At 46.3% G+C, this 21,844-nt stretch overlaps 1 protein-coding gene across 1 annotated transcript in view; it reads right to left on the bottom strand.

The window, feature by feature from the left end:
* Positions 1 to 16,721: 16,721 nt before the first annotated feature.
* LOC146358911 (uncharacterized) overlaps positions 16,722 to 21,844 on the bottom strand; it is a 32,583-nt gene continuing 27,460 nt past the window's right edge. Inside the window, exons 7-8 of the mRNA XM_084809272.1 lie at positions 21,297 to 21,449; positions 16,722 to 17,056 (exon numbers count right to left, since the gene is read on the bottom strand). Coding sequence (XP_084665398.1) covers positions 16,722 to 17,056; positions 21,297 to 21,449 — 488 coding nt within the window. The remainder of the gene's footprint in view (positions 17,057 to 21,296; positions 21,450 to 21,844) is intronic.

The raw sequence follows: 21,844 nt of genomic DNA, 5'->3' as shown, positions 1-21,844 counted from the left end.
TTTAATAGACATTCCCATTCCATCTCCCTAAGGAATTGTTCTTTGGGGTGGGGAGCTCTAGGGTTCTCAGTGCCCTCAGCAAGCAAGCATAAAGCGTGTAATGTAAATACACCTGAAGTGGCAAGCTAGTCACATACAGTGGCTCTCCACTGGGAACAGAGTTTTTTTTTTCCCTTTTGTGTAACACTTCAAACCCCTCTTTGGAGGGGGTGCTATGGTGACCTTTAGGAAAGCCCTTACTTCCCAGTGATCTGCTGCACAGGAACCACTTGCCATGTAGTGTTAAGCCATGAAGTGTTTAAAATGTCCTCAGTGTGGCAGCCGTAGCATGAGCTGAAGGCCCAGGCAAGTTCTCAATTTGCTTTCCCCCTTCCGTACTCCAGCATTCCACAGCATGGCATTAAGTGCACTCACTCGTTCTAAAATAAATCTGCCAGTGCCATGTGGTGGTGTCCTTTGTTTGCAGACCAGCAAGGGCCATCCCTTGGAACGCAGTTGGAGATTCAGCTGAGAACAGGCTTAAGCACATTCCTTTGGCGCCACTGCAAGTGATGGCCTGAGAAAACAGCAGTGTCACATAACGCTCGTCCTCCCCACTCAGGCACACTCACGAGGAAGGAAATGGGGGATTTTAAAAATTGATTTTATTTGTTCTTGGCAGGTGCCTTTGGCAGTCTCTTCTGTTTATGGTGTGGAAAAGAACTATTGTTCACTGACCTTTCATTGTTAGCATGCAGACATGATGCTTAAAAACCAGGCTTCTCCCACAGTTTAAGAGAAACTGTAGAGGGAGCTCAAGGAAAATTGCCTTTGATGAATGGAAACCATGAAAAAGCCTAACTGAACGCTAAAGAAAATTAGGAAATTGGTAGAAAATGCCACATCTTTCAATATCACTCACTTGTCAAAGGCCATCCCTATCTCCCAAAACATTTTCAAACACCACTTGAAAAGACAGAGTATTGAAGGCAAATGTGTGTCTGCAGAGCCCACTGAAGATTTTACATACTTTAAATGTTCATAATAAACATTATTGTATGGATCATAATCTTTAGCCAACACATTTGTTGGCACATTCAGGTTTCTTGAGAGAAATTCTGGGCCAAGGGGTAGCCAGTTTCTAAAAGAACTAAACGTGGTTTGCTGAAAGAATCCCTTTCTAGGACATGCACATACATTTCTTTTGTCCCGCTGTTGCCTCTGGTCAAACAGGTGATGGTGGTGGGTTTAAAACAATACAGTAACAGAGAGACAACAGTGAGATGAGTGTATACACCATGAGCAGTAACCCCTCTTTCAAACCTTCAACTCTTTGGGGGAAAACCTTGTGTGTTTCCAGCCTGGGAAAACTGATCACAGCAGGGATGGGGAACATGCTGCCCATGGGCTGGATACAGATGGGTTCCCATCGGGCCCGCAAGCATCTTCTGCTGTTATCTCCAATCAGTGATCAGAGAGAACAGGGTATTAAACTTTAAATACCCTGCATAGAACTGAGTTCTGCTTGGCAGTTATGAAGGCTGTTAGACTGGGGCAGGCTTCCAAGTAGACTTACTTAGCATTGACCTGTGTTTTGTTTGCTTGGTGGGAAAGTGCCCAAATGGGTAAGAATTACATTTGTCCTTAGCCCCCGCCCACTGTTGGAATGTGGGCCCCAAGACCCTCCCCAAATTGGATTTTGGACTTTCTGCCAAAAAAGGTTTGCCACCCCTGGATTACAGGCTCCCCCTCCTACTGTAGTTAGACTGCCCGTCATGTTACCTGTGTAAAGTTATTGAGCTACTGCTGGTAGAACAGAATTATGGTCATGGAAGATGTCAGTGGGAAGCCAATCCTATTGGTCCATTGAAATAGCCATCTGTAGACAGGGACAAGCTTTCAAAATCTGATTGCTATTCAATTATTTGTGGAATTGTACTCATCACAAAACCCACACATTGATAGCAGACAGGAAAGAATCAAATTTAAAACAAGTAAGGAAGCATTACTTTTTATTTCAGTTTATTATCTCAGTGGTGCTCTGCTATATTGCTGAACTATATCTGCAGGAATAAATAACAGGGATATGGGGACAAACCATTAACGGAAGATAATTCCACATAACACAGGATAGCAAGAGATTCCAGCTGTGCCTCTGCATTAAAACAAATTCTTTTTATGGAGAGTGATCTGTTTATTAACCACAATACAGCAACAAAAGTGGTTAGAAATAAACCCGGAGATTACTTTTTTGAGCACTCAAGAATACTCTGAATGTTGCATATCACGCACATGCCATTTTCCTTTGCAAAGACAATGCAGCCAATCTGATATCAAACAATTGCAGAGAACAATACTACAGACAGAGCCGTTGTTGCATTCTGTGGGGCAAACTTTACTTACCATTGTCATTTAAATTTGAAGACGGGGCATCCCTACATTCATGCATATTTTTTGTCAACTCTCATACAGGGTGATGCAAAACTGTAGTTGTGATCATTCGTGAGTTCTAAGCACTCATAATATCCAAGCATTCCCAAGCTTATGTTACGATGAGAAACTGAACTGTACAAGTCAACCTTGATTTTGATGGCATTTAAACATGGACCCTGGAACAGGGAACCGGGGGGGGGGGAGCAGCAAAGGTGTTAGAGCCTTCCTAAGATTGGTCAGGGGGTCCTGACGCCTGACCCCTGCAATGATGAGGTAGAAAATATTGCTGCTGTCTTCAAGGCTTATTCATGTCCTACAAGTGTTCTATAATTTTTACTTCAATCAATTACTAGTTCTTGGATTACTTTTGTATTTATTTGAGTGTACATATGATGTGGACAGGCTTGATAATCAATGATTTTTTAAAAAATAAAATAAAACATGGATTAAAACATTTAAATTGGATTTTTATCAGTTTGAGATTTTTTAAAATTTAAATCAGATTTTGAAATTTTCTTAAAACAATTAGTAAAAAAAGAGCCTAGGTCAAAGATATCATCATGAATAATTATACAGCTTTTAATTATATTCCATGTATATGTTAACAGGAGTTTATGGAGACGGGAGATAACCTGATCAGTCCTAGTCTGCACCGCAGGTGCTGAACAGAAGTGCATGTGCCCTCTCTCTCTCTCTCTCTCTCTCTCTCGGCCTTGCCTCTCTCTAAGTGCAAAGATAGAGAAGGTCAATGAATAGAGAATTTGAGGAGATAGGGTAGATCTGAACAAGAAGGAAGAGTCTGGAAATATATGCAAGGGACAGGGGAGGGTAATAGAAAGTGAGACCAAAAGTGAACAGAACACATTCATGCAGTCTTGACTCCTGAGGAAACTTCTGCAGCACGTATCCTCTACTGTGTTTGTTGTTGTTTATTCAGTCAGTCGCTTCCGACTCTTCATGACTTCATGGACCAGCCCATGCCAGAGCTTCCTGTCGGCCGTCGCCACCCCCAGCTCCCCCAAGGTCGAGTCCGTCACCTCCAGAATATCATCCATCCATCTTGCCCTTGGTCGGCCTCTCTTCCTTTTGCCTTCCACTTTCCCTAGCATCAGCTCTTCTCCAAGGTATCCTGTCTTCTCATGATGTGGCCAAAGTACTTCAGTTTTGCCTTGAATATCATTCTCTCAAGTGAGCAGTCTGGCTTTATTTCCTGGAGGATGGACTGGTTTGATCTTCTTGCAGTCCAAGGCACTCTCAGAATTTTCCTCCAGCACCACAGTTCAGAAGCATCTATCTTCCTTCGCTCAGCCTTCCTTATGGTCCAGCTCTCGCAGCCATAGGTTACTATGGGGAATACCATTGCTTGAACTATGCAGACCTTTGTTGTTAGTGTGATGTCTCTGCTCTTAACTATTTTATCAAGATTTGTCATTGCTGTCCTCCCAAGAAGTAAACGCCTTCTGATTTCCTGCCTGCAGTCAGCATCTGCAGTAATCTTTGTGCCTAGAAAGACAAAGTCTGTCACTGCCTCCACGTTTTCTCCCTCTATTTGCCAGTGATCAATCAAGCTGGTTGCCATACTCCTGGGTTTTTTTAGGTTTAACTGCAACCCAGCTTTTGCAGTTTCTTCTTTCACCTTCGTCATGAGGTTCCTCAGCTCCTCCTCGCTTTCAGCCATCAAAGTGGTATCATCTGCATATCTGAGATTGTTAATGTTTCTTCCAATGATTTTAACTCCAGCCTTGGCTTCATCAAGCCCAGCACGTCGCATGATGTGCTCTGCTTACAGGTTGAATAGGTAGGGTGAGAGTATACAACCCTGCTGTACTCCTTCCCAATCTTAAACCAGTCCGTTGTTCCGTGGTCTGTTCTTACCGTTGCTACTTGGTCGTTATACAGATTCCTCAGGAGGCAGACAAGATGACTTGGTATCCCCATCCCACCAAGAACTTGCCACAATTTGTGATGATCCACACAGTCAAAGGCTTTAGAATAGTCAATAAAACAGAAATAGATGTTTTTCTGAAACTCCCTGGCTTTCTCCATGATCCAGCGGATATTGGCAATTTGGTCTCTAGTTCCTCTGCCTTTTCGAAACCCAGCTTGTACATCTGGCAATTCTCGTTCCATGAATTGCTGGAGTCTACCTTGCAAGATCTTGAGCATTACCTTACTGGCATGTGAAATAAGTGCCACTGTTCGATAGTTTGAACATTCTTTGGTGCTTCCCTTTTTTGGTATGGGGATATAAGTTGATTTTTTCCAATCTGTTGGCCATTCTTGTGTTTTCCAAATTTGCTGGCATATGGCATGCATCACCTTGACAGCATCATCTTGCAAGATTTTAAACAGTTCAGCTGGGATACCGTCATCTCCGGCTGCCTTGTTATTAGCAATGCTTCTTAAGGCCCATTCAACCTCACTCTTCAGGATGTCTGGCTCTAGCTCACTGACCACACCGTCAAATCTATCCCCGATATTATCCTTCCTATACAGATCTTCCGTATATTCTTGCCACCTTTTCTTGATCTCTTCTGATTCTGTTAGGTCCTTGCCATCTTTGTTTTTGATCATACCCATTTTTGCCTGGAATTTACCTCCGATGTTTCTAATTTTCTGGAAGAGGTCTCTTGTCCTTCCTGTTCTATTATCTTCTTCCGCTTCCGCGCATTGCTTGTTTAAAAATAATTCCTTATCTCTTCTGGCTAACCTCTGGAATTTTGCATTTAATTGGGCATATCTCCTCCTATCACTGTTGCCTTTTGCTTTCCTTCTTTCTTGGGCTGCTTCCAGTGTCTCAGCAGACAGCCATCTTGCTTTCTTGGTTTTCTTTTTCTTTGGGATGTTTTTTGTTGCCGCCTCCTGAACAATGTTACGAACTTCTGTCCATAGTTCTTCCGGGACCCTATCTACTAAATCTAGTCCCTTAAATCTATTCTTCACCTCCACTGCATATTCATTAGGAATATTAGTGAGCTCTTATCTAACTGCTCTGTGGGTCTTCCCTATTCTCTTTAGTCTGATTCTAAATTGTGCAATAAGAAGTTCGTGATCTGAACTACAATCAGCTCCAGGTCTTGTTTTTACCAACTGCATAGATGTCCACCACCTTTGGCTACAAAGGATGTAGTTAATCTGATTTCAGTGTCTGGTGAAGTCCATGTATAAAGTCATCTCTTAGGTTGTTGGAAGAGAGTGTTTGTTATGCACAGTGAGTTGTCTTGGCAAAATTCTATCAGCCTATGTCCTGCTTCCTTTTGTTCTCCCAGACCATGCTTGCCTGTAATTCCAGGTGTTGTTTGACTACCCACCTTACCATTCCAGTCTCCTGAAATGAAAATAACATCCTTTTTTGGCGTACTATCCAGTAGGTGCTGCAGATCCTCATAGAACTGATCTGCTTTTTCAGCATCTGAGGTTGGGGCGTATATTTGGATCACTGTGATGTTAAATTGCTTACCCTGAATTCGAATTGAGATCATTCTGTCATTTTTTGGATTGTATCCAAGCACTGCTTTAGCCACTTTATTATTAATTATGAAGGCTACTCCATTTCTTCTGTGGTCCTCTTGTCCACAGTAGTAGATCTGGTGGTCATCTGATGTGAAGTGGCCCATTCCAGTCCATTTCAGTTCACTGACACCCAAAATGTCTATATTTAATCTTGACATCTCCCAAACAACCACATCCAATTTGCCCTGGCTCATAGGTCTTACATTCCAGGTTCCTATGGTGTGTTGATCTTTAGAACATCGGATTCATCGTTCACCACCAGCACCATTGGCCGCTAGCCGTCTTTTCAGCTTTGAGCTAGCTGCGTCATCAAATCTGGGGCTAGTTGAACTTATCCTCTGTTCCTCCATCTTCCGACCTGGGAGTCCCATCTTCCGATGGTATACCGACATATCTCTGGTTGTACTGATCCATTTAGTTTTCACAGCAAGAATACTGGGGTGGGTTGCCATTTCCTTCCCCCGGGATCGTATTTAGTCTGACCTCTCTGCCATGACCTTCCCGTCCTGGGTGTCCCTTCATGGTTTAGCTCATGACGTCACTGAGGTGCTCAAGCTCCAGCACCTCGACAAAGTAACGCTCTCCTTTGCTGAAGCCTCTACTGTGTACCTATTTTCTAATGAAACTTACATCTCTGAATATGTATTAAGGTTATATTAAACAATAATGTACTTCTATGAAAAGTGATGATTAAATAGAATCTTCCTCACTAGTGATTTGAACTAAATCATTAAAACTGAGTCCTTCAGAGAAGTGATTAAAATCATGATTTAAATCAAATCAACCCTGGATGCGGATGGACTTAATTCAACACTATTGAATGGGATAGCTGATAGTGTTATTATCTGCCCATTAAATAAGCAGATGTAAAATATACCTAAGGAGTAAGCACGCATTCATTGTACCCTGACCACCTTGAACCTCCCCCCCCCTCCACACACACACACTTCTGGGGTCTCTACATCCAAAGAAAACAAGACCGGCCCTCGGTTAATGGGCCTAGACCAGTCTAAAGATGTGGCCAAGTGTCCCATTTTACAGAGGACAGTCCTCTGTTTGAAGGGCTGTCCAGTTCAAGTCTGGTTTAAAGATACAGAAGGTGAGCAACAGGGCTTTGAAGCTGCCTATCAACAGGAAGCACCTCGTCAGCAGACTGAACAGGCACACAGGCCGCCTGGTCAGCCTTCCCTACTATGGTGAGATGCATTGTATCTCTATTTAAATTGTAGTTATCATTTCTAAATTTGCATCTATACTTATAAATTATCACATGTAAATGTTATGGAAACTGGTGTCCTCTTTTTTGGTAATACATTTCCTCTTTTATGGCGATGTGTAAGTGGCCGCCTGATCTCACGATTTCCCATCGATTCCTTTTGCAAATGAAGCTTAGCCAGTGTTGCATTCAGTGTGCTCCTGATCCAGATCAGAGCCTTGCACTAGTTTCCTGCAGAAAATCCCCTCCCCTGCTGCTCTTCTGCAGTGAACCTTTGGGAGAAAACAGAAGCCGGCGGGGGGGGGGGGGATGCCTACAAGAGACTGGTGTGGAGCCCTGAGGCAGATCACAATCCACATTGAGCTTTTTCTTCAAAGTGGCCAGTTCAGGCATGCTTTTTAAAATGGGTGAATAATGCAACAAACTCAGAACCAAACCGCAACTTTAACTCCTATGTTGGGAAAAAAATAGCATATGAAGGAGTGGCCAGATGTGTAATGAATGTAGCTTAAGGTCTGCGACAAGAATAATATGGGCCTCTTTGGCCTGCGGTGTTCACGTCAGGCTAGGTCTGCTCACTTGCTGAATATTGGCACAGTTGTGAGCAGGGGCAAGATCTGCGAAGTGCTGAGCAATGATTCTTGTAGTTCTCAGAGTCCCCCAGGCACAGGCAGGCCTTTCTGATCCCAACAATAGTCTCTTTAGGAACTAGCTAGTCAGTGGTCAATCTGGCATGCAGCAACTGTCACATGAAAACCTGGGGTGAAAGACTTGGGCCACAGAAAGGCTGAACCTTTCCGAAGAGCTCAGCAAACCCAGAAACCTAACAAAGGAAGGCCTTTGTAAGTCAAAGAAGAAAGAAAAAACATACATTTGTAAGAAATTATTAAAAACTGCAAAAAAGAAGGACTCAGCATTATCATTAGCATTGTAATTTGCTCTTGGCCTCACTGCAATCAGTTACTTAGCTCTGGGAATTATCATACATAAAATCTTTTATCAGGTTGCCATGCTCTGTTGGAATGAAGCATGATGTGTGGGTGAAACAAAATACTTGTGAGGCTCAAGTTATTTGTACTACCATGGCAGTTCCCTCCCCAAAGGCTTTTAGAAATCACCCCTGACCTAGGCACAAGCACATTTATATACCTCTTCACTACCACTACTAGAACTATCATTAATTTCCATAGGATCCACAACCACTGGACACTGAAATAATTCTAGAAAGGCTCTGAGATTCAAGAACGGTAGGGCAGGAAAAGAACTGCAACTCCAGAATGCTCTCCCACAGGAGGTACACCTGAAATCAACATTAATGCCCTCACCCCGGCGCCAGCTTGTCTGGCTGAAAGGGGGGGGGCATTGCTGGCGGGTGGGGTGACAAGACGTAGGGGCCTCTGATTGGTGCACCCCAGTGGCACCACCATGCAGGGAGGGGCAGGCTGAGCTGCCTTAAACTCAGCTCCCCCTCCCAATCTCAGCTCTCTGGCTCTACGCAGCTAGACAGAACTACAGCTCCGCCAAGAAACAACGAAGGAGACTTCGTAGTTGTTCCAGCCACTTGAACTCCACATGCTATCAGCGCGCCCAAAAGCCTCACTACCACGGCTCGGCGCACCTGCTGCGGCTCCGGGTTTGCCGGTGTTCGCAGCGGGGGCGCACGTTGGTTTGTTCCCATGCGACGACCCCAGCGGTTGTGGTGTCAGCGCTCCCGCCCCCTCCTTCTCCTTGCTCCTGAGGGCTCGGCGTGCCTGCTGCGGCTCCGGCTTTGCAGGCAGCCGCGGCGGAGGCGCTCGGGTTCGGACGCCGCCCCCTCCACGGCCGGCACTTGTCACACTGGCGGGGGTGCCGGCTGCTGCGCCGGCAGTGAACTCCCAGGGGCAGCGCCTGTTGCCCCTGCTCCTCGAGCGCAGCCCCTCCGGACGAGGCTTGCCCTCGCTCCCCCCTTTCTTGCCTCCCCGGGCGGCTGTGCACGGGTGCCACCCCCTCAGCCGGCACTTGAGGCCCAACGGGAGAAACACCTAGTGCACTCCCCTGCTGGGGCGCCCGCGCTCCAGGAGGCCAAGCGCCCTCTCTGTCTCGGCCCCGGGATTGCTGCTATTCACTGCGAGGGCGCGTGTGCGCGTGCGCCGCCCCCTCGGCCAGCGGTTGCTGCTCGCCGAAAGTGCCGGCGACTGTGCCGGCGCGCGCCCGGGCGCGGCGCCTCCTGGTGCACTCCCCTGTTGGGGCGCCCGCACTCCCGGTGGCTGCGCGCCCGCTCCAACGCAGCCCCAGGGTTGCTGGCGCTCGTGGCGGGAGCGCGTGTGCAATGGAGCCGCTTCCTCGGCCGGCACTTGCCGCCCGGCGGCTGTGTTGGCATGCGCCCGAGCGCCTCCTCATCCACTCCCCTGGTCGAGCGCCTGCGCCGGTTGTGTTGGCGCTTCCTTGTGCGCTCCCCTCCTGGGGCGCCTGCCCCCCCTTATCGCTTCTAAAGGCAGTTGCCGCGCGCCTTAGCTGCCGTGGCCCCAGGGTCGCGGGTGCTTGCGGTGGGAGCACGTGTGCGCATGCGCTGCCCCTCGGCTGGCGCTTGCCGCTCTGGCGAGAGCGATGGCGGCTGTGTTTGCGCACGCCCGGGTATGGTGCAGGTCCATCTGCCCCCTGCTGGGACGGCGGCTGAGCGCCCACCCCTCTGGCAGTTCCACGAGCCCGGGCGCCAAGCAAATCGGCACCAGCTCTTGCTGCCCCCGGGCGCTGGCGGCGGCAGCACGTGCATCCCCCCCCAAAGGGTGGGGAACCATACACGAAAATAAACAAAACAAAACAAAAATAACCACCTGGGGGCACCGCGCTCAGGAGCGGCCCCCGTGGCCGCGGGCCCTTTCTGCGCCTCTTGGGCACGGGGCTTGCAGCAGGTGGCAACTGCGCCCTCTTCAAAGCTACTGCGTGGTAGTAGCTAGAGCGTCGGACTTGGACTTGAGACACCCAGGTTCTAGTCTCCTTTCCAGTGACATCATTAGGGCTGGAGCCCCTGCTGGGCATGCAGAAGGTCCCATGTCCAGTCTCTGGCATTTCCTGGTAGGGCTAGAAAAACCCTATCTGGACCCCTGCAGAGCCACTGAGGGGGGCCACAGATTCTCCACCCCTGCCCTATAAGCCAATAAGGTAAATGGCTAGACACACGTAAATATTTACGTAGGCTAAAATGGCGAATCAAAAAGGGACGCAAATAGCGCCCGCTACGCTATTTGCATTCCCCTTTGTTTTCGCCGTAATAGTCTACTTAAATATTTACGTAGACTAAGACGGCGAAAAATAAGGAATGCAAATGGCGGCGGCCGTAGCGGCCGCCATTTGTGTACGCGGTTGTTTTTTGTTTTGTTTTTCTACCCAGAGCCCTCCGTGGCCAGAAATCCGGCTGTGGACGGCTCTGGCCTGGGCTGGGCCTGGCCAGCTGCTCTGCGGAGCCGCCACAGAGCACAGCTGGCCGTCGAGTATTCCGGGGGGGAGGAGGAACGGATTGCCTTCCCCCCCTGTTAAGGGTTCCGGGGGGAGGGACGGAATGCCTCCCCCCCAAAAACATAATCCGCGGAAAGGTAAGTGACTTTCGTACATCCCTACCCCAAAATACACCACTGTAAACCTACATGGGAGTATGTTGGTGTAGCTAAGGTCTGCAAGGTCCTGCTCAAACACTGTGGTTGCTAAGCTGTGGATAGCTTAGACATCTGATGCAAGTTTTCACAAACTAATGATTGAAATCAAACCACAATTGCCTTTCCTCCTGATATATTTAATATATCCTCTCTGTAGCCTGAGTAAAAAAGGCCATACGTTTCTCAGGCTAACACAAAAGGACTAAGAAGCTAGTCATGCACAGCTCACAGCCTGCTCTTATTCCAATGGAAATGAGTGACTCAGCTGTGAAAGGAGAAGTATCTCCTAGCAATAAAAAAGTGTTGCACTGACTCCAGTCAGCATAAAAATGCAGCTCAGTGATTATCACTGATATTAGTAAAATAACATCCACAGAATGAGAACTAAATTTCTTTTAATGCCAGTGATTAAGAAAAATTGTTAAATAAAAGAAATAAACTCATGCATGTTCTACAGTTCATGACTGCGACATCCAAGCCCAGTGCAATTAGAATCATGTGAGGGGAGTACAAGGGTACACTAACTAGCGCTGCCCACCTTGCTGCATCCCCACAAGTGGCTCGGTCCTCCACACATTGGAGGGGAAATTCATGCAGCACGGAGCCTGTTGTACTTGTGTTGGCCCCCAGCACAATACAGAACACAGATCGTGCTGCGTTCTAAATAGGGATGTACGAAAGTCATTTACCTTTTTGCTGATTGTGTTCACGGTGGGGGGGAGGTGCTCCATCCCTCCCTCCGGAATCCTCGACGGGGAGGAGGCAATCTGGTCCTCCCACCCGGAATCCTGCCTGGCCGGCTCCGCTCTGCAGCTGGCCAGGCCCGTCCACAGCCGGAGTTCCGGCCACGGACGGGCTGCTGCGGACGCAAATGGCGGCTGCTGTACCGGCTGCCATTTGCGTCCAGCCAGGCAGCAGTGATAGGCTACATAAGTATTTACGTAGCCTATCATGGCTGGGCAAACAAACAAACAAACCAACAACAGCGTAAAACAAATGGTGGTGGCTACAGCGGCCTCCATTTGCGTTCCCTATTTTTCACCATTTTAGCTTACGTAAATATTTACGTAGGCTAAAACGGTGGGAAAAAAGGAAAGCAGATAGCGCCCACTACGCTATTTGCGTTCCCTTTTTTTTCGCCGTAATAGCCTAAGTAAATGTTTATGTAGACTAAAACAGCGAAAAATAGGGAATGCAAATGGCGGCCGCCATAGCTGCCGCCATTTGCGTACGCCGTTTTTTTTTTCTTGGCTTGCTGTGATAGGCTATGTAAATTCTTACATAGCCTATCACAGCAAAGACCCGGATGTAAATGGCAGCCGCGGCAGCTGGTCGAAAGACCCGCCGCACCTGCCGCCAGAGGAGCCGCCGTCCGGAACATCCGCCCCAGGTAAGCCTCGTCCTGGGGGGAATCCGTGGGGGGGCAGGCCGTTCCACCACGGATTTTGGGAGGCCAAATGCCAGTGCATTCCTAGTTCTAAATTATAAATTGGAGCCAGGACCAGCCTGAGACACTCTGTTGCCTGAAATGAAGCAGTGGATTATGCCCCACCCATGTCACGGTCCATAATACCCAAAGCTAACCAAGTTATTTTGGCATGTAAGGCAGAAAATCCCACAAGCACCTCTCCCAATCCCTAATAGTAAAAATACCACCATCACAACAAATTAAGTAATCGACATAAGAACACAAGAAGAGCCCTACTGGATCAGACCAAGGGTCCATCTAGTCCAGCATTCTGTCCACACAGTGGCCAATCAGCTGTCAGCTGGGAACCGACAAGCAGGACATGAGTGCAACACCACCCTCCCACCCACATTCCTCAGCAACTGGTGTATAAAGGCATACTGCCTCCGATACTGGACGTAGCATATAGCCATCAAGTCTAGTAGCCATCCTACTGTTACTATTAGTAGTGGTCCTCTCCTCCAGGAATTTGTCTAACCGCCTTTTAATTTTTTTTTTTTATTATTGCAATTATATCCTGCCTTTTTTCCTCTTGCAAGGAACCCAAGGCGGCTTACATTATCCTCCTCCTCTCCGTTGTATCCTCACAACAACAACCCTGTGAGGTAGGTTGGGCTGAGAGTCTGTGATTGGCCCAAAGTCACCCAGTGAGCTTCCATGGCCAAGTGGGGACTAGAACCCGGATCTCCCGGCTCCCAGTCCAACACTCTTGCCACTACACTACACTGGCTCTCATTTTACAAGCCATCCAAATTGGTGGCCAGAGAAAAATGTCTCCCTATCCACATTCTCCACACTGTGCATAATTTTGTACACCTCTGTACACCACCTTACTTGCCTTTTTTTTCTTAGCTGAACAATGCCAGCTATTGTAACCTTCACTCACAAGGAAGTTGCTCCAGCCCCTTGATCATTTTAGTTGCCCTTTTCTGTACTTTTTCCAGCTCCACAGTATTTCTTTAGGTGCGGTGTTCAACAATTTGCTGCCCTTTCATGAGACTCACAGTCTGCTGCCTGAGCCATTTGCTTCACTCTGCCTAATGGTGGGGCTGGCCCTGCAGGGAGCCAACACGAGTGCAGGAGCCAGCATGAAAATAGCAGGCTCCATACTGCAGACATTTCCCCTCCAATGTGGGGAGGGTGCTGGGGTCAGCAGTGGAGATGCGATGGAGCAGGCAGAGCTAGCGAACGCATCCCTGCACTCCCTTCACGCGATTCTAAATGCCTGTATAGGGCTCCAGTGATCATGGGAATTATGACTGGCTCATCGCAGCATTAACCCTGCAGGCAACTCTTTCATATCATTTCACATACCATACTTGCTCGGTGGAGGCAGCTCTAACCTTCAACTGTCTATGAGTGAACCGTAAATCGAATGCAGGAAATCGCATGCATGTGACTCTGCCTTCGGCTATAGAGGATGTGAGTAAAAGAACCCTCATGTTTATTTGAATGGAGAGGGGGAAATGCTCATGGAGTAGGTGTGAGAATTACCTACATCTCTGCTTCCTTGTTCATCAATTCTCAGTGAGAAAGAGAAACTGTGAACACTTTGGCTAACCAGTCATTAGAAATGCATAGTGACAATCTCCAACTGTAGACCAAGCTAGCATTACCTGATATAGAACTCACTGGTCCAAGAGCTTAGACTCGGCCCCTTTTTAACTTACATTCCAACAGCAGTTGACTTTTTTCCAGCAAACCTTCGATTCTATTGCTGTTTATGTTTTGCTCTGGCCCTCTGGATTCTTTTTGCTGCTTTTAGCTTGGTTATAGGTTCATCATATCGGTTTATCCTCTGAATTTGTTGGCTTGTTTTTAACATATTATTTTAAATATAATATGAGGTATGATTTTCTACGTTGCATTGGAGACACTTTGTGAAAGCTTAGGTAGGTCTTGAAAAACAGGATAAATATCAATATAGATTGATAAATATTGTAAGCCAGACTAGGGTCAAATCCTAACTCACAGCCCTGTACTCCGCTTCCTAATTAAGACTTATTTCTAGGAAATCGGACACATTACTAGGGGATCAATATCGCTGCTGCCCTATCCCAAAGGCCTTGCTGCCTAAGAGAGCATGTAGGGATTACCTTGATCAAGCCAGCTTGCTCCTCAGCTTAGACATGCTTGCATTAGGGACCTGTGTAGAAAATAAAGAGGCCTAAGGGCTGTTTTGGATGCCTAACATAGTAACATAAAATGTGTTCAAGGAGTGCTAGTGTCATCAGTTGTAAAATGATTGTTAGCTAAACACTTCAATCTGTGGGAAACACTGTCGCCTTGTGGACACAGCTCAGTCTTCAAAATTAGGTACTCCTTTAGAAGCTATTTAAGGTGAATGTATACTCAGAAGTAAGACCCTTTGAATCCAATGATGCTTACTCCAAGGTAAGTAGGAACAGGAGTATATACAAGGGGCAGAAGGAGTTATCAACAGCAAGACCTGTATTTGTTATTGTTATTTATTTAATACACATACATAACATGCTTTTTCTTTGGGCAGCTTACAGAAGTTTAAATGAGGTGCCCAGAAAGGTACTAGCAAAGCTTGTCATTACAGTATATTGCGCTTAAGGGTACTGCCCACTTTGGGAAGTTGTAACAAATGGAAAACCAGGGTATAAATTCACTAAACAAAACCTTTTGAGCATTAACAATCTCACATTATGTGCCCTCACACCATACTCTGGTCCATGGTAACACTGTTAAGTGATATAATCCAAATGAATTGCAAGTATCCTTTCTGTATGCCTCTGGGATTCTATTCAGCAATCTCTTTATTTTTTTTAAGAACAAATTTCTAGTCTGCATGGTCACAGCAAAAAGCCAAGAAATACAGGTAGGAAGGTTTCCATAGTTGTTATCTGGCAGAATTTCTACATACTGCCATGTTTCATAGTCCTCCTACTTCTCCTGTACGCAGGCTTTTTATACAGTCATATGGGCCACCTAAGCCCATTTTCCACACCATCTGCTCCTTCCAACCACTTTTACAACCCCAGTCCCTCAACAAAAGGAGTAAAAGAGGGGTAGAAGAGGGAGCAAAGCATAAGTTCTTAGAAAATGCAATGTAGATATGCAAAACTTAATAGGCGTAATAGGAGGTGCAAAAAAAAAAAATTGCAACCAAAAGCACCACCACTGAACAATGGAAAGACAAATATGTGATTATACCACAGAGCAGAGGAGTCCTGTACTTGCCAGTGTGTTCTGGTATCTTCCAGGAGGTGCTTACTATAGCACTGGTAGAAATTAAGTTTACCTTGAAATCAAGTCTTGGACTTGGGAGCCCTTACCCTACTAGTGGATGGCTGCTGGCTGAGATAAGAAAGTAGTAAGATGGTGGTAACCAGCTTTCTGCCCCCACCCCACACAACAGCACAGCAGGGAGAAAGAGAAATCTGCTTCCTGCTTCAGGAACTCAGGCACCAGGCAGGAAGGAAGGAACCCTCATCTCTGACACCACTTTGTCCCCCCTTCACCATGTCCCCCACATTTCAAGTAGCAGAAGGTAGGAGAGCAATGCCTAGACTTACCAAGTGCATTTGGGGTGAAGCTAGTTGGCCAGCCCCTCAAACGTACCCCACCTCCAGCTTACTGCTACCAAGAATGTAGAAACACAGAGGAGATGCTGGGTAATAGGAGGGAAATGAAGTATGGCACTCTGGAAGGTAAAGTCACCATTCATCTTGGCTACTGGAACCCAGATACACAGAGTAAAATGTATTCGCTAACAGTAAACCCTAAAGAACTAGAAACTTGCTCTTAAAAAGAAAAATGCAAGCTGGGATTTTCAGTTCCTAAAGTACCAGCTGGCATCAAGCAGATGATAGATTATAGTCTATGGCATGTTTGATTTGCTAAGGGCCAAGCCAGATGTTACGAAGGGCACTTGGTCACCAGCAAAGACAACAGCACTACATCTGCTTGGTTATCCCTTGTAAAGGAAACACATGAAAAGAGGTTTCCCAACCCTTGCTAGTAATAGCCATAGAAACAAAGTGGAGACTGATCATGATGTTTAGTGAAAGATGGTATAACGTTACTGATGAGAGGTGGAGAGGAGACTCAGGCCTACTGCTCTTGGTGGCAGCCAAACATCCCTTGTAACACTGAGTTTTACTCTTGACTCAGTCCTTCCCATTCCCCATGCATCTCTTGAATATCATCTAAGTTGCTCAGTTACAGGAAGACCAAAATGCCAGATGTATTAACAGTCATGAACAGTAGCTAGATTCATTCCTGTTTTATATATAAAGCCAGACAGACAATACAGTGGACAAAGAGAAAAATATACTACAATATATTATAGTTTTCATTAAGATATGGGGCAAAGTAAACACAGGGGAAAAGGTAATAAAATATTTCTGCACAATTTGCCATGAAACAAAAAGTTGAATCTGCTCATCCACAATAAATGAAAGATTAATATTAAATAAGGGGGGATTGCAACTTACATTGCTTTTTGTTGTTGTTACAAGCATTCAGACTGCTCAACAGATACTGTGTATGTTTCACTGGGGCTACTTCTCAGCTGCAAAGGGCATTCCGGCAGTTTGGCTCTGAGTTTTAACTGGGCAGGGTCCAGAGTAAGGAGGGGACGAATGTTGTTCTGATCGAAGGCTGTTGGTTGCAACCGTGATGCTGCTGGCGTCCCAGGCAAAGCGGCCTCTTGAAAGTGCACATCCTTCTTAGTGCATCTCTTCTTGACTATTGTACACAGCACACTGATCACTACTACAAGGACAGAGATGAAAAACACAGTGGTGCCGACAAGAATCTCGGTGTAGCTGTACAAGGAGCCAATGCCTGCAGACAAATAAGACAGTTTTGTTGAACCTGTTCCACTTGAATCCCTTCCACACTGAAAATAGTCTTCCACATTCAAAGTAGTTTGGTCAACAGAAGGCCAGCATTCACATAGCTTTCTCCTCTGCACCCAGAACCTAGTTGTTTAGGTTTACCATCTCAGGGTGAAGGCAGGTGGATCATTTTAAAGTTAGGACAGTATGACCAGTTTGGAAACATTCTCATCACATTCAGTACAAGTGTTAACTTTTCCTCTTCCTGGGTGAGCTCTGAAAAACAGCTGATTTTTGCAGCATGATGCACAGTTTGAACATTTTTGTTTAAAAACTGTGAAGGTCACTAGTTGGCTAGCGCCCATGTGTTTCTAACCACCTCCCCCCACACACACACATGCATGCCCCTGTCCTGCCTGGAGCAGCTTTGCAGCTGTTGTTAAAATGCTTTGCTTTAAAGATAAAAGAATGTGACGGATGAACATAGAAAAGAACATGTGCCATTTTAAATGAAAGAAGGACAGCCCACCTTCCTTCTTTTAAGGAGAGGCAAGACTGAGGGCTCAATCAGTGTCAGAGTTGCTGGCAGGCATGCCTGCATACATGTCTGTCATGCAAATTGTAAAGCTGAGCTCACACAATGGGTGTGCAGAGCTTACTGTGACTACTCTGCAAATAGCATGTCCATCTTCACCTTTATATGCGCAGGTGATATGAACAGAAGCATAACAACATCAAAGACTTTCAGGAGCCACAGCATAACTGTTAAGGCCTAATCTTACTCTGACAGCTTAGGAAGCTGCCACGCTAAACTGTCAGTTGAATTTCTAATGCAGAAAGTGTAGTTCTGCGGGCATGGACAATCATTCCAAACTCACTGTCTGTCAGACTCTAAAAGGTTTGTTTTTCATCAGGGAGACCTATGGCTGCACGCGCACACTCTTGTTCAAGATGGCACATTTAAAATGGGAAAGCACATGCAAATGTGCATCTCACTACAGGCAAGAGAATAGCATCCACATTCAGCCATGGAGAGCAATGGAGACGATCTGCATTTGGATGCATTGTGGTGTTCAGGCAATTTGCATCTGTGGTTGCTAAATGGAAGGGTACTTGAGAGACTCCAGGTTTCCATAGGTAGTTGAAACCCCAAGGGTGGAAAAACAGACTGTTCTGTAGAAATGAAAAGGGCAGGTGTTGCACATCCCAAGATACATTTTGCATTTGCCGTATGTTTTTGCTATGCATCTTGAAACTTTGAGGCTTTCTTTGAGAGCTTCTTTGCCCTGTCCGATAGCTATGACGTTGCTGCTACTCTTGGGACTTCAGTACACCCATAGGGAATATATATCCTAGCATGCCAACTACCTGGGGAATGGGAGAAAAAACGTACCCCTGCAATTCTCATAGAGCAATTACTGCTCTCCTTCTTCCATGCTTAGCACAACTTGCAATTTTCAATAGGCATACCCAGAGTGCACCTCTTCAGTGGTGGCCCCGCATCTATACTATTCCCGCCACATAGAACTTGATCAGGCCCCTTCTTCTCTAACTGCTGTTAAGTGTGCTCTGAAATTTGTTCTGCTTAGCCTTTCCTGACTGGGTTTTAAAAATATATTTCTCTCTGGATGGGTCTCTTTCAGGCTAATCTCATGTTGTTGATTTTACCTGGTGTTTAGTTTTAATTTGGATTTTCTATTCGTATTATTATCTACTGTTGGAAGCGACCTTGTGAAGATGTAGTCCTAAAAGATGAGGTAAAAGTACTTTAAATAAAAATAAATACTGAAGCCCACTGAAATCCCTATGTGGACATACCCTAAAGAGGAGGAAAAATGTCTTATCCATCTTTGCAGGACTCAATATGGATATTCAATAGTTGAAGACTTCTAGCTAAGTTTCAAGGTGGGATGGAGGAAGACACTTCCCAGGCACTTTAATCCCTTTCAGTCAAGAAGTGTAATCTTAAAGTTACACAGGATTATTTTTAGAAGTCAAGTCCACTGGGGATCTCTTGCCAGACACATCGGCATATCACACATTCAACAGCGATATTGCTCACACCCTTCAGCGTGCCTCATACAAAGCAGGTCTTGGAATATAGTATACAGTGAACAAAGAGTGCAACTTCAATTTTGAGTACAGTCATAGATGCTTAACCACACAGCTCTGTTGCTTGTGCCCATCCTTCTTTGGAGCGGCTGGGTGGGGAGAAGGACTGACCAGCAGTAGTTGATTCTAAACCATGATCTAGAAGTCAGAATTGCCTTACGCAGGCTGTCACTAATCTTTCTTGGAAGTCACTGAACAGCTTCTTATGCATAGCAACTCTCAACACAGTGGGAGATAACAACCATTTGGGGTTAAACCAGTCATACATCAGTCTGAAATATCCATTGTGGTGTCAGGTACTACTATGGGGCACAAACTGGGAGCCTTGGGGCATCTCTGCACCTGCAATTTATCACATATTCATGACTGGCCGCTCACAGAAGTTTGAGGGTACATTACACAGCATCATAATCCTCCAGTGATTTTCCCACCATTTCCCCCTGCCTATCCCATGTTATCCCCAACTGGAAAAAATTCAGGATTTTCAGCCTGTGCCATAGCCTGCCCATATACTTCTCCCATAGCATGAAAAACTGTCTTTGTTTGGGGTTGTTGGGGGTGTGGTCATGATGACAATGGCAGTGAGATCAGGGTGGTGGGTGTGTTGGTACACTGACCTGCCAGCTTGCCACCATGCCGGCTTGCCTCCATGCCGTGACTAAATGCAATGCACCGACTTTTGCTCCCGACTTCGGCTCCTTACTCCACAACACAGAATGACCAACATGCTGGCATACCAGCATTCGAGCAGTTCACTGGGAAACCAGTGCCTGCAGAGGTGGGGTTCAGACAGTTCGGTGGAGCTTGCTGTCCACCCGCATTACTGTCAATCGCAACCAAACCACCAGTAATCTGTGAGGGGAGGGAAAGGGGCAGGAACCCGGGAAGAAATTTTGTGATGCCCCCAATGCGTGTAATGACTTTTCGCAGAAAAGTAGCCATCCCATGGAAAGGTAAGGAACGGAATGTAACGAGATAAAAAGTACTGTGTAAAGGAACCCGATTTAATCCCGTGATGAAATCGGATGGAGAAAAAAAGCCCCAGTCTTGATGCACATTTCTGCCCCCACGTGATGAACCCCTTGGAAATCAGGCACTAGCTCCTTGTTTACTGCACCACCAAGGAGGCTGTTCAGAAGCAGGAATGGGTCTGTTCAAGATGGCAGGCAGAACATTCTGTGTAGAACCAGGGAGCCAGGTGATCCAGAAAAGCCAATGTCTGCCAAGTTCCTTCTGTGAACACCAGAGCCTGTCAATTGTTCTTCAGTGTGAGCAAGAGGGTGCCCAGAGAAAACACTTGGCTCCTGCTTTCTGTCCTTCTGACCCTGCCCTCCTTGCCTGCTTTTGCTCACTTGAGTACTCTTCAGTGCCCTACTTGTCCCTGTCTTGCTGAGATGATGGTGCTGAGTGTCCGATCGGTGGCAGCTGGTAGAGAGATGTTCTGTGTAAAGGGGCTGACTCACAAGGCATGTGCCACATGAAGCACCAGCACACAGAAGCCTTTTTCAGCATTCTCCATGTCAGGGCGAGATATCAGTTGGCACTTTGCTTCATTGTTCCTTACATTGCCTAACACAAACTGCTAGCAAGCTGTTGATGCTCTCAAGGCTCCTTTGACCTACCACCTTGGACTCACTGAGGGTGCTTCCAGACAAAGGGTCCTAGTGCTACCAATAGAAAGGCATTGTGCAGCTATCCCGTCTTCTCTTAATGGATTATTTGCGGTATATGAGAAGATGGTGGAAGCGGTGGGAAAAGGTTTATAAATTGAAGAAGTCATCTGAACCCCCTGTAAAGTTGTGTGAATGAGGCACAGCAATAGCATCCTCCTCAGGAAGCACCCATAATCATAGTTTATTTGGAGCAAGAGTCTCCTTGGAGTGTGTGAAGAACAAGTACGGCTGCAACATACTACCTCTTGCTGCAGAGCTCTTATATCCACCATATACCCTCCACAAGACCTGTTTCTGCAACTATTTCATCTCACTTAATTCTTCACTGTGGAGCAGCACACCAATCGCTGTCTTTTGTGACTTTGCACATCAACGACATACTGTTACGCGGTGCTTTGCACCTCTAGGTCCTAGCTTTAAGAGCCCAAGGACAGGTGGAACTGTAATTTGACAAACACATACCTGACCGTGGGCTACGAACACACAGGGTACCCAATTTTGTCAGAGAACGGTCCTCATACTCTTCTTTACACTGACATATATATGTGCCATATCCATTGACACAGATTGCTTCATCACCACATCGTCCAATCCCAGACTTGCATTCATTCACATCTGGCACATGTGGACAGAATGGAACAGTTCTCCATTAACATGGCTTCAAACTTCCAACAGCATGTTGTCTAACATAAGCCATGCCCAGTCAATGGGTCAGTCTTCCCCAACCTGACACCTGCCAGATGTGTTGGACAATAACCGCCATCATCCTCAGCCAGCATGGGTAATGGGCATGCTAACTGATGATGGGGCTTGTAGTCCAATACATCTGAAGGATGTCAGGCTGAGGAATGCTGCAGCAGGTAGTTGCCAATGTACACTGTCGTCCTATCCTATCACCACTCATACCTCTGTCCCCACCCCTGCCATGTCTAGCAAAATAAGTACAAAGATAACAGGCGTGAGTTACACGGATGTGAGGAGAGGCAAGTAAAGCTTAAGCACTGATTGTA

The sequence above is a fragment of the Heloderma suspectum genome, chromosome 1 (genome assembly GCF_057233095.1).
Source record: "Heloderma suspectum isolate Gila_16-S chromosome 1, 16-S_ref, whole genome shotgun sequence".
NCBI lineage: Eukaryota > Metazoa > Chordata > Lepidosauria > Squamata > Helodermatidae > Heloderma > Heloderma suspectum.
The sequence above is the reverse complement of the archived record's forward strand: the minus strand, read 5'-3'. Positions and strand labels throughout refer to the sequence as shown.